We start from the raw sequence: 13160 nt of genomic DNA, 5'->3' as shown, positions 1-13160 counted from the left end.
ACCAGATAGGATGTTAGGAAAACTGAAGTAACTTCATTGTGTGAAGCGGTAATGAACATCGTTAAGCTTGGATGATTCTGTCTGTACTCCGGCACTCAAGCTACTCTGGGCTTAAATCGGTCTGTCTACAAATCGGGACCAACAACGTTCTGGTATTGAACGTATACGGTTGTTACATACATGTGCAGGTTCTCGATAGACCAATGTTGTCATGGGCGGTACTTGTCTCTGAAGAGGCATGTTAAGTTTGAGGTATTGAATGGAATTAGATACCTGAGTGTAGCTTTAGTTTACCCAATCAGTCTTAGAGATGCAGTGAAGCGACAGCGTCCTCAGGGTTTGTATGTGCCAGTTACGATGTGTTTTAAAAATTAAACATACAACTTTATCGATGACAACTTCTTATTTATTGATGTATCTTATATTACAGTGTTCAGCTTGTGGAACCCGCGGACGGTGAATGGGGCCTCCTGGTAGACGGCAAGTGGACGGGCTTGATTGGTCAACTACAGCAGAGGGTAGGAGGACGGGCGTCAGAGTAGTAACTGCTATTTTCATGAAGACAAAATGCGCTTGAAACCTTGTTCACATCCAAAGCCTTTGATAATAACGATATTATTGACGAATTTCTCGCTTTATCGTTATGAACTGTTTTAAAATTGAAGAAAATCACACAACATCGAGAGAGTATTTGAACATAAGAATTAACGTTAATGCCAGAGAAAACCAGTCTCTAGCGAATCGAAATTTATGTGAGTTGTGGGTGCAACCGGTAAAACAGCACATGCTTGCTTTCCGATGCTGGATGAGTTAATGTATGTACATAGAGTGAGTGTGATATCGGTGTACCTGCAGGACGTGGATATGGTGGTGGCGCCCCTCACAATACACGAGGACAGGGAGAAAGTCATGGATTTCCTACTGCCCCCCTTCTACACGGAGAATGTTGACATCTTGTATAAATTTGAGGACGTGAGCGAATCGGACATCTTGGTCACCGTCAAACCCTTCAAGTACATGGTGCTGGTGTGTCTGGCCGCTGCCGTTGTCGTCGTCTTCATTATGATTTTCTGCATAGAACAATTCTCCCTGTATATGGCTCATGAAAGCAGAAAGACCGATACGAGGCCGAAATCTCCAATTTCACAACAGTCTTCCAGATTGATGTCTTCATTTTGCTCTGCACTCTGCTTTGGTGACGATCCAGTAGAGCACTTGCAGTTGATCTTCTGGAGAGTATTTGGATCTGTGTTTAAGCAGGGTAAGGTTTGACGTTTATTTGTAAACCTGATCTTTTTGAGAGTATTTGGATCTGTGTTTAGACAAGTTGTTTGTTTCTGTCCGTGTGCCTACCAAATGGATGTGATTACATAGGAACAGACCAAGTGTTGTTGTTGTGAAATGGACAATGGGCTCACTTGTTTTAATGAGACATGTACAGTGGTGTTTAATGAGACATGTACAGTGGTGTTTAATGAGGTGTTTAATGAGACATGTACAGTGGTGTTTAATGAGACATGTACAGTGGTGTTTTAATGAGACATGTACAGTGGTGTTTAATGAGACATGTACAGTGGTGTTCTGGTCGCGGTGACCAAGCAATCAATCACATTTTCTCATAGTCGAACACAAACGATTATGGAACTGCTGTTTCAGCGTCTGAAACACTTGACGATGGAACATATCTTCTACGCTGCCAGGGCCCAGAAACGTGTTTAATTCTTAGAAAACTCACTTCACCTACTGAAAAGTCATGACAGAATATTTCTTGAAGACACCAGGAAGTTGATGATATATTAGTCATTACTTTAAGTAGGAAGTTGCATCATTTTTACATTGGATGTGAAGTTTGCAAATGCAATTTGCGCAGAGAGGAAAATCTGAAAAATTTAAAAATGACGTAACCAATTTTGTGATGATTGCTCGTTGTATAGAAAGAACCAATCATCAATTGTGATATTTCAACCGATTCCCAACACCAGAGACATGTACACGATGTTTGTCATAATGTTTAGTTGGTGGAGTTCTTCCTCCACATAATCATGTTTTAAGTACTAACTTGATGGTTTCCCCGTCAGGCGACCCGTGGACGTCCGAGACGACTCCAGGCCGCATCCTGATGACGTCTTGGTGGTTGCTGACGGTGGTGCTAGCGGCAGGATACAGCGCCTACCTTGTGGCGATCTTCACCGTCGATATCCGCGTCAAGCCGTTTTCATCGCTACAGGACGTTGTAGATTCCCCCGACTACAAGATTGGCATCATGTCCACTGGCATCATCAAACTCATCTTTGAGGTAATACATTGTCCCTATACATGACGCCCAGTCGACCGTTTAGAAACTGTAGAGCTGCTCTATCATAATGATAAAACTCAAATACCTTTACATGCAAGATCCACATGGTCGTCTCCTTGGTATAGTGGATCCAGTACACACAGCCGGACACGTGCATTCACTCTGTTTAACTAGTGAAATACTCTTGGACGCTACCTTCAGACCCGTTTTACCTCACCTTACAATTTCTAACCTCACCTGTGTTAACTGTTTAATAAGCCATATTGTGTCCATACAGTTGCCTCACAAACCCTTCCGTTTGCATGCAGTGATATCGCCACAGGTGTTGAAAGTGTGATGACAGATTTTAAATTTTATTCTGTCAGTTGAAGAGGTTACTTGTGTAATATTGTCTAGTTTAAACGTGTTGTTTAATGTTGTTTTAATTTCAGCTTGAATCCCGATTTAGTGCTACAATCCATATCAACTGTCATGATATTGAATACTCCCATTCATGGTCTCATAGTGGAGTGGGTGTCTCTTTCGATTCCACAAAATGGTGAATATTTGATGCCATGAATATTTCATTTTTCAGAAATCCAACCAGGATGACTTCAAAGATGCATGGCAAAAGGTTGTTCAAGCCAACAAAACAGATTCCCGAGTGTTGGCCGGAAGTGAGGCCGAGCACCTCCAGCACGTGCTTGGTGGCAAGTACTGTTGGATTGTTGACGTCACCACTGCCGAGAAGGCGCAGGCAACCGACTGTTCTCTCGAGACGGTGGGGGTTAGACTTAATGGCCAGAATCTCGCTCTGGCTGTTCCGACAAACTCCCCTCTGAAAGCAGCAGTGGAGAACACGTAAGGGTGGTTCATCTTATCTTAGTCATTTGTCTGTGATATGGATATATACTGAGTCAAAAAAGAAACTTCACATTCTTTCTTCAGGGCACTATAAAAGAACAAGAGATGGTAAGATGGTTAAATTGTTATTATTTCATTGCTGAGATATGTGTGATGTACTCGATACACTGACAGTGCCATAATCAGTTCCATTAGGCTACACCGACGTTCCAAAACATGGGTATACAGAATGTCAAGTCACAAGAATAAAAATGGGAAATTTCTCAGTTCAATATCGTGTATAGCCGCCACGCGCATTCACCATTGCCAAACACCGTCTCCTCATCGACTGCCTGATGCTTGTGAGCACGTGGTTGGGGATTCTGCGCCATTGCTCTTGCAAGGCAGCGCCAAGTTCCTGCAAATTCTGAGGTTGGTTCCTAAGACCACGAAGCCTTCTCCCAAGTGCATCCCAAACGTGCTCTATTGGATTAAGGTCAGGGGACCTCGATGGCCAGTCCATGACGTTGATTCCAGCGTTTTGAAGGAAATTTCGTGTCAACATCGCGGTATGCGGCCGAGCATTATCATGCTGGAACTGTAGACCTGGGCCATGAGCCGCCATGAAAGGAACGAGTTCAGGGGTGAGCACCTGGTCGCGGTAAGCAGCAGCTGTGAGGTTTCCACGGATGACCAGAAGTCGGGAACGGTTGTTCCCACAGAAAGCACCCCACACCATGCAACTTCCGCCCCCGAATCTGTCGACTTCCTGTACACAACACTGGGCATACCGTTCACGACGTCGTCTCCAGACTCTATGCCTGCCGTCCGCGAATCTGAGGGTAAACCTGGATTCATCGCTAAAGACGACTCGATTCCAGTCTCTCTGGGTCCATCGGAGGTGACGTTGGGCCCACAGCAGACGTTGACGGTGATGAAACGGCGTCAATATTGGCCCACAATATGGACGTCGAGAATGGAGATTGGCAGCCCGCAACCGATTTCGAATGGTCTGTGAGGACAGTCGACCTCTAAACATCTCAGCCCTGGTTCGTGTAGCCGGCAGAAATCTGTCACGTAGGTGACGTAGGACGATTTGACGGTCTTCTGCTCGTGACGTCACACGTGGACGACCCGACCTTGGGCGATCAGAAGTGGTGCCAGTTTGTTGTAGACGACCTCGCAAGTCATACACAGTACGACGGCTGCATCCCATTGCTCTTGCGACGTCAATAACTGATCTTCCCTCTTGCAACTTGCCAACGGCACGTTCACGTTGCACATTTGACAATCGTGGCATTTCAAGTACCGTTAGAACTGTGGTTTAAAAGTGTTTTTTCAATTCTTGAGGCCAATGCAAACACGTGTATATGAAGAACACTTCTATGCGAAGATCACGTGATCGACTGCACGTGCAAAACCTGATTTGGCACTAACGTCATTTGCACGACGAATGGATGGGTTTGAGTGGGTTTTGCTAACGTTTTTCTAGAGTCGAAAGATAGTGAGCCCATTTCGGATACATAGATGTATCATCAGAAAAAAAATATTCATTATTTTTCAAATTACATTTTGTGAAGTTTCTTTTTTGACTCAGTATATATACTGTTTATATCATATACTAAATTAGGCACTATAGTGACCATATACTTTAAGTACAAATGCCTCACAGGGTCTCCAGTAGCTGGAGACAAAAAAGAATTTCGAAATGATCTTTAACACTGATATCAAACTCTGGCCACATGTGCACACAGCCTTTTCCCTATCATTACAAAGTTGACATGGCTGGCAAAGTGATGCTGAATCTGTCCTATTGAATCTGTCATTCTGAATCATGTCGAATCTTGCTATATATAGTAGTATTTAGTATTGTTGTGATAATAGTCTACCCTTTTGGGACACAAACGCATTTAGATATTTTATTGCATCTATGCAAATCCAAAGCACATTGGTCACTAACTGAGATCATGACAATTTTTAACATAAACCTGTCATCTGACGTCCGACACAGTTGGAATGCTTTGCCGGTTGTTGAGGCATGTGTCTACCCGAAAATGCATCGACAGAAAGGACGCCTTTATGCTAAGATACAAATATATGTCAGGTATAACTGTCCTCGTCCTGTTTAATGTTTCTCTGAGGAGCTATTCAGACATGCAAGTGATACCGTTAGATTGAAAGCGGTAATAACGTTCTCGTGACGTTTTGGACTTCTTGATGTTACATCTTGCTATGAGAACACAGACTGGATGTTGCCCAAGGTGTTTTCGAAACCGAATTGCCGAGTACCTTGGTGTTTTACAACATGGCGTCAGTCAAGAAACAAATCATCTCGAAAAGACTCGAATAACCATCTTGTTTCTCACATAGTTGTACAGGTAGCTGTTCTTGTAAACTGCCGAGTCTAAACATTTCTCAAACGAACACGTCTGGCACGTTAGTAAATAAGCAGACGCATTTTATTCACTTCCCCTCACACTGCTGCCGATCGCCATAACATTTGACCGCGGCTTAACTTGATATTTTACTAGCTCTTCAATATTCTGCGGCAACTGAAAATGACTGCAACTACATTTACAGCAGCTTCTACGGCCACAAAACACCACCCCGGTTGACATTTGTCAGGAGATTATAGATGTATTCAGGTGTATTGTCGGAAGAATGTGGTTTATATATGTCAAAGTGCACTGTCAGTACTATATAATATTGATGTGTCCAGGTGTATTGTCGGAAGAATGTGGTTTATATATGTCAAAGTGCACTGTCAGTACTATATAATATTGATGTGTCCAGGTGTATTGTCGGAAGAATGTGGTATATATGTGTCAAAGTGCACTGTCAGTACTATATAATATTGATGTGTCCAGGTGTATTGTCGGAAGAATGTGGTATATATATGTCAAAGTGCACTGTCAGTACTATATAATATTGATGTGTCCAGGTGTATTGTCGGAAGAATGTGGTATACATTGTATATGTGTCAAAGTGCACTGTCAGTACTATATAATATTGATGTGTCCAGGTGTATTGTCGGAAGAATGTGGTATATATGTGTCAAAGTGCACTGTCAGTACTATATAATATTGATGTGTCCAGGTGTATTGTCGGAAGAATGTGGTATATATGTGTCAAAGTGCACTGTCAGTACTATATAATATTGATGTGTCCAGGTGTATTGTCGGAAGAATGTGGTATATATGTGTCAAAGTGCACTGTCAGTACTATATAATATTGATGTGTCCAGGTGTATTGTCGGAAGAATGTGGTATATATATGTCAAAGTGCACTGTCAGTACTATATAATATTGATGTGTCCAGGTGTATTGTCGGAAGAATGTGGTATATATGTGTCAAAGTGCACTGTCAGTACTATATAATATTGATGTGTCCAGGTGTATTGTCGGAAGAATGTGGTATATATATGTCAAAGTGCACTGTCAGTACTATATAATATTGATGTGTCCAGGTGTATTGTCGGAAGAATGTGGTATATATGTGTCAAAGTGCACTGTCAGTACTATATAATATTGATGTGTCCAGGTGTATTGTCGGAAGAATGTGGTATATATGTGTCAAAGTGCACTGTCAGTACTATATAATATTGATGTGTCCAGGTGTATTGTCGGAAGAATGTGGTATATATATAATATTGTGTCAAAGTGCACTGTCAGTACTATATATAATATTGATGTGTCCAGGTGTATTGTCGGAAGAATGTGGTATATATGTGTCAAAGTGCACTGTCAGTACTATATAATATTGATGTGTCCAGGTGTATTGTCGGAAGAATGTGGTATATATGTGTCAAAGTGCACTGTCAGTACTATATAATATTGATGTGTCCAGGTGTATTGTCGGAAGAATGTGGTATATATATGTCAAAGTGCACTGTCAGTACTATATAATATTGATGTGTCAGGTGTATTGTCGGAAGAATGTGGTATATATGTGTCAAAGTGCACTGTCAGTACTATATAATATTGATGTGTCCAGGTGTATTGTCGGAAGAATGTGGTATATATGTGTCAAAGTGCACTGTCAGTACTATATAATATTGATGTGTCCAGGTGTATTGTCGGAAGAATGTGGTATATATGTGTCAAAGTGCACTGTCAGTACTATATAATATTGATGTGTCCAGGTGTATTGTCGGAAGAATGTGGTATATATGTGTCAAAGTGCACTGTCAGTACTATATAATATTGATGTGTCCAGGTGTATTGTCGGAAGAATGTGGTATATATGTGTCAAAGTGCACTGTCAGTACTATATAATATTGATGTGTCCAGGTGTATTGTCGGAAGAATGTGGTATATATGTGTCAAAGTGCACTGTCAGTACTATATAATATTGATGTGTCCAGGTGTATTGTCGGAAGAATGTGGTATATATGTGTCAAAGTGCACTGTCAGTACTATATAATATTGATGTGTCCAGGTGTATTGTCGGAAGAATGTGGTATATATGTGTCAAAGTGCACTGTCAGTACTATATAATATTGATGTGTCCAGGTGTATTGTCGGAAGAATGTGGTATATATGTGTCAAAGTGCACTGTCAGTACTATATAATATTGATGTGTCCAGGTGTATTGTCGGAAGAATGTGGTATATATATGTCAAAGTGCACTGTCAGTACTATATAATATTGATGTGTCCAGGTGTATTGTCGGAAGAATGTGGTATATATGTGTCAAAGTGCACTGTCAGTACTATATAATATTGATGTGTCCAGGTGTATTGTCGGAAGAATGTGGTATATATGTGTCAAAGTGCACTGTCAGTACTATATAATATTGATGTGTCCAGGTGTATTGTCGGAAGAATGTGGTATATATGTGTCAAAGTGCACTGTCAGTACTATATAATATTGATGTGTCCAGGTGTATTGTCGGAAGAATGTGGTATATATGTGTCAAAGTGCACTGTCAGTACTATATAATATTGATGTGTCCAGGTGTATTGTCGGAAGAATGTGGTATATATGTGTCAAAGTGCACTGTCAGTACTATATAATATTGATGTGTCCAGGTGTATTGTCGGAAGAATGTGGTATATATATGTCAAAGTGCACTGTCAGTACTATATAATATTGATGTGTCCAGGTGTATTGTCGGAAGAATGTGGTATATATATGTCAAAAGTGCACTGTCAGTACTATATAATATTGATGTGTCCAGGTGTATTGTCGGAAGAATGTGGTATATATGTGTCAAAGTGCACTGTCAGTACTATATAATATTGATGTGTCCAGGTGTATTGTCGGAAGAATGTGGTATATATATATGTCAAAGTGCACTGTCAGTACTATATAATATTGATGTGTCCAGGTGTATTGTCGGAAGAATGTGGTATATATGTGTCAAAGTGCACTGTCAGTACTATATAATATTGATGTGTCCAGGTGTATTGTCGGAAGAATGTGGTATATATGTGTCAAAGTGCACTGTCAGTACTATATAATATTGATGTGTCCAGGTGTATTGTCGGAAGAATGTGGTATATATGTGTCAAAGTGCACTGTCAGTACTATATAATATTGATGTGTCCAGGTGTATTGTCGGAAGAATGTGGTATATATGTGTCAAAGTGCACTGTCAGTACTATATAATATTGATGTGTCCAGGTGTATTGTCGGAAGAATGTGGTATATATCAAAGTGCACTGTCAGTACTATATAATATTGATGTGTCCAGGTGTATTGTCGGAAGAATGTGGTATATATGTGTCAAAGTGCACTGTCAGTACTATATAATATTGATGTGTCCAGGTGTATTGTCGGAAGAATGTGGTATATATGTGTCAAAGTGCACTGTCAGTACTATATAATATTGATGTGTCCAGGTGTATTGTCGGAAGAATGTGGTATATATGTGTCAAAGTGCACTGTCAGTACTATATAATATTGATGTGTCCAGGTGTATTGTCGGAAGAATGTGGTATATATATGTCAAAGTGCACTGTCAGTACTATATAATATTGATGTGTCCAGGTGTATTGTCGGAAGAATGTGGTATATATGTGTCAAAGTGCACTGTCAGTACTATATAATATTGATGTGTCCAGGTGTATTGTCGGAAGAATGTGGTATATATGTGTCAAAGTGCACTGTCAGTACTATATAATATTGATGTGTCCAGGTGTATTGTCGGAAGAATGTGGTATATATGTGTCAAAGTGCACTGTCAGTACTATATAATATTGATGTGTCCAGGTGTATTGTCGGAAGAATGTGGTATATATGTGTCAAAGTGCACTGTCAGTACTATATAATATTGATGTGTCCAGGTGTATTGTCGGAAGAATGTGGTATATATGTGTCAAAGTGCACTGTCAGTACTATATAATATTGATGTGTCCAGGTGTATTGTCGGAAGAATGTGGTATATATGTGTCAAAGTGCACTGTCAGTACTATATAATATTGATGTGTCCAGGTGTATTGTCGGAAGAATGTGGTATATATGTGTCAAAGTGCACTGTCAGTACTATATAATATTGATGTGTCCAGGTGTATTGTCGGAAGAATGTGGTATATATGTGTCAAAGTGCACTGTCAGTACTATATAATATTGATGTGTCCAGGTGTATTGTCGGAAGAATGTGGTATATATATGTGTCAAAGTGCACTGTCAGTACTATATAATATTGATGTGTCCAGGTGTATTGTCGGAAGAATGTGGTATATATGTGTCAAAGTGCACTGTCAGTACTATATAATATTGATGTGTCCAGGTGTATTGTCGGAAGAATGTGGTATATATGTGTCAAAGTGCACTGTCAGTACTATATAATATTGATGTGTCCAGGTGTATTGTCGGAAGAATGTGGTATATATGTGTCAAAGTGCACTGTCAGTACTATATAATATTGATGTGTCCAGGTGTATTGTCGGAAGAATGTGGTATACATTGTATATGTGTCAAAGTGCACTGTCAGTACTATATAATATTGATGTGTCCAGGTGTATTGTCGGAAGAATGTGGTATATATGTGTCAAAGTGCACTGTCAGTACTATATAATATTGATGTGTCCAGGTGTATTGTCGGAAGAATGTGGTATATATGTGTCAAAGTGCACTGTCAGTACTATATAATATTGATGTGTCCAGGTGTATTGTCGGAAGAATGTGGTATATATGTGTCAAAGTGCACTGTCAGTACTATATAATATTGATGTGTCCAGGTGTATTGTCGGAAGAATGTGGTATATATGTGTCAAAGTGCACTGTCAGTACTATATAATTATTGATGTGTCCAGGTGTATTGTCGGAAGAATGTGGTATATATGTGTCAAAGTGCACTGTCAGTACTATATAATATTGATGTGTCCAGGTGTATTGTCGGAAGAATGTGGTATATATGTGTCAAAGTGCACTGTCAGTACTATATAATATTGATGTGTCCAGGTGTATTGTCGGAAGAATGTGGTATATATGTGTCAAAGTGCACTGTCAGTACTATATAATATTGATGTGTCAGGTGTATTGTCGGAAGAATGTGGTATATGTGTCAAAGTGCACTGTCAGTACTATATAATATTGATGTGTCCAGGTGTATTGTCGGAAGAATGTGGTATACATTGTATATGTGTCAAAGTGCACTGTCAGTACTATATAATATTGATGTGTCCAGGTGTATTGTCGGAAGAATGTGGTATACATTGTATATGTGTCAAAGTGCACTGTCAGTACTATATAATATTGATGTGTCCAGGTGTATTGTCGGAAGAATGTGGTATATATGTGTCAAAGTGCACTGTCAGTACTATATAATATTGATGTGTCCAGGTGTATTGTCGGAAGAATGTGGTATATATGTGTCAAAGTGCACTGTCAGTACTATATAATATTGATGTGTCCAGGTGTATTGTCGGAAGAATGTGGTATATATGTGTCAAAGTGCACTGTCAGTACTATATAATATTGATGTGTCCAGGTGTATTGTCGGAAGAATGTGGTATATATGTGTCAAAGTGCACTGTCAGTACTATATAATATTGATGTGTCCAGGTGTATTGTCGGAAGAATGTGGTATATATGTGTCAAAGTGCACTGTCAGTACTATATAATATTGATGTGTCCAGGTGTATTGTCGGAAGAATGTGGTATATATGTGTCAAAGTGCACTGTCAGTACTATATAATATTGATGTGTCCAGGTGTATTGTCGGAAGAATGTGGTATATATGTGTCAAAGTGCACTGTCAGTACTATATAATATTGATGTGTCCAGGTGTATTGTCGGAAGAATGTGGTATATATGTGTCAAAGTGCACTGTCAGTACTATATAATATTGATGTGTCCAGGTGTATTGTCGGAAGAATGTGGTATATATGTGTCAAAGTGCACTGTCAGTACTATATAATATTGATGTGTCCAGGTGTATTGTCGGAAGAATGTGGTATATATGTCCAGTCAAGAATGTGCATATGTCAATGTACTATATAATATAATATTGATGTGTCCAGGTGTATTGTCGGAAGAATGTGGTATATATGTGTCAAAGTGCACTGTCAGTACTATATAATATTGATGTGTCCAGGTGTATTGTCGGAAGAATGTGGTATATATGTGTCAAAGTGCACTGTCAGTACTATATAATATTGATGTGTCCAGGTGTATTGTCGGAAGAATGTGGTATATATGTGTCAAAGTGCACTGTCAGTACTATGTAATATTGGTGTGTCCAGGTGTATTGTCGGAAGAATGTGGTATATATGTGTCCAGGAGCCCGAAGTGCAAGACTCGATGGTCCTAGATTCTTTGCTGTTGCTTTGAATCTATCTGTATCATGTCTTAGACTTGGAAGAAAGAAATGAGAAAATTGTGACTTGTACATTCCAGGATGGCAGCCATAGCAGACAGCGGTTTGTTGGAGAAATGGTGGAAACACTGGCAGAAGCCCCGGACGCCTGATATGTGTCCAGCGCCACCAGATGTCCACCCCATAATACTCAAGGACGTAATGGGCCCCGTGTACATCGCACTAGGGGGCGTGGCTGTAGCTGGCCTGTTCCTGCTTCTGGAGCTGCTCGTGCATCACGTGCATCTGCTCCAAACCGGAAGTCAAGTGGACAAAACACCTATGTGATTTAGACTGACTGAAAGTTATGAAGATATCAGCTGTAGATGACGTGTATGTGTGTTGTTGAGGACACCTGGTCTTGCATCTGTATTGCTTAGTAATGCTAATGTACAGGTCCTGTACGCCATGCCCACATTCGCCATTGTAGTACTGGAGCAAAGGGAGATCACTGTTGTTGGAGATCGTGAAAACACCACGAAGTCAAAAGGAATAACAAGAAACAGTGCTTATATGCTTTGATTCTCATATCCCTCACTTTGACGGTGTGCTACTTAAAAAAGAAAGCGTATACTGACTCAAATGAACATCATTTCTCGTCATTGAATGGCTATTGAATAAATGCATATTTATATAACATTTGATCCCTGTAGGTGAGGTGAGGTGAAATTGGGTTAAACGTCGCGCTGGAGAATATTTCGCTCATATGACGACGTACATGCGTGTGTATGTGTATGTGCGGCTGCTTGTACTAGCCCAGACTGAAGCTGGTTTTATAGTGCTAGCCCACTGAGATACCATGCCGCAGTGAAGCATGAATACCCCACTCAGACACATTATACTGACTCCGAGCCGACCAGTCCTTGTTGTATCCATTAATGCCGAGCGCCAGGCAGGTACCAACAAGTACCATATTTTAACGTCTTTTGGTATGACGCGGTCGGGGATCGAACCCGCGACCTTCCGCTCTCCGGGCGGACGCTCTAACCACTACACCACGGAGGCGGTCTTGATCCCCGTAGGAGGCAGAATGGACAAATAGAAATGCTAATGTCAGCGACATGTATGGAAAGGAATACACATTGCTTTTAAAAGTGGTCAGATGTAACAGATGTTATATTTGGGGTAACACCTTCTCAGTACGTGTGGGGTGTAGAATGTGTACTGAAGTTAGTGTAATCCTAGATCTAACATTTGTCATATATATGGAAACGTGTGATGACAATACAGAGATAGACCT

General features: G+C 40.4%; 1 protein-coding gene across 1 annotated transcript in view; it reads left to right on the top strand.

The window, feature by feature from the left end:
* LOC124279389 (glutamate receptor 2-like) overlaps positions 1-12554 on the top strand; it is a 35401-nt gene extending 22847 nt beyond the window's left edge. Inside the window, exons 8-12 of the mRNA XM_046715206.1 lie at positions 431-518; positions 856-1261; positions 2079-2296; positions 2871-3136; positions 11962-12554. Of these exons, the coding sequence (XP_046571162.1) occupies positions 431-518; positions 856-1261; positions 2079-2296; positions 2871-3136; positions 11962-12208 (1225 nt within the window). The 3' untranslated portion in view covers positions 12209-12554. The remainder of the gene's footprint in view (positions 1-430; positions 519-855; positions 1262-2078; positions 2297-2870; positions 3137-11961) is intronic.
* Positions 12555-13160: the final 606 nt, after the last annotated feature.

Source organism: Haliotis rubra, unplaced genomic scaffold (assembly GCF_003918875.1).
Source record: "Haliotis rubra isolate DU_JTF1 unplaced genomic scaffold, ASM391887v1 Scf25, whole genome shotgun sequence".
In the NCBI taxonomy this organism is placed as follows: domain Eukaryota; kingdom Metazoa; phylum Mollusca; class Gastropoda; order Lepetellida; family Haliotidae; genus Haliotis; species Haliotis rubra.
The sequence above is the reverse complement of the archived record's forward strand: the minus strand, read 5'-3'. Positions and strand labels throughout refer to the sequence as shown.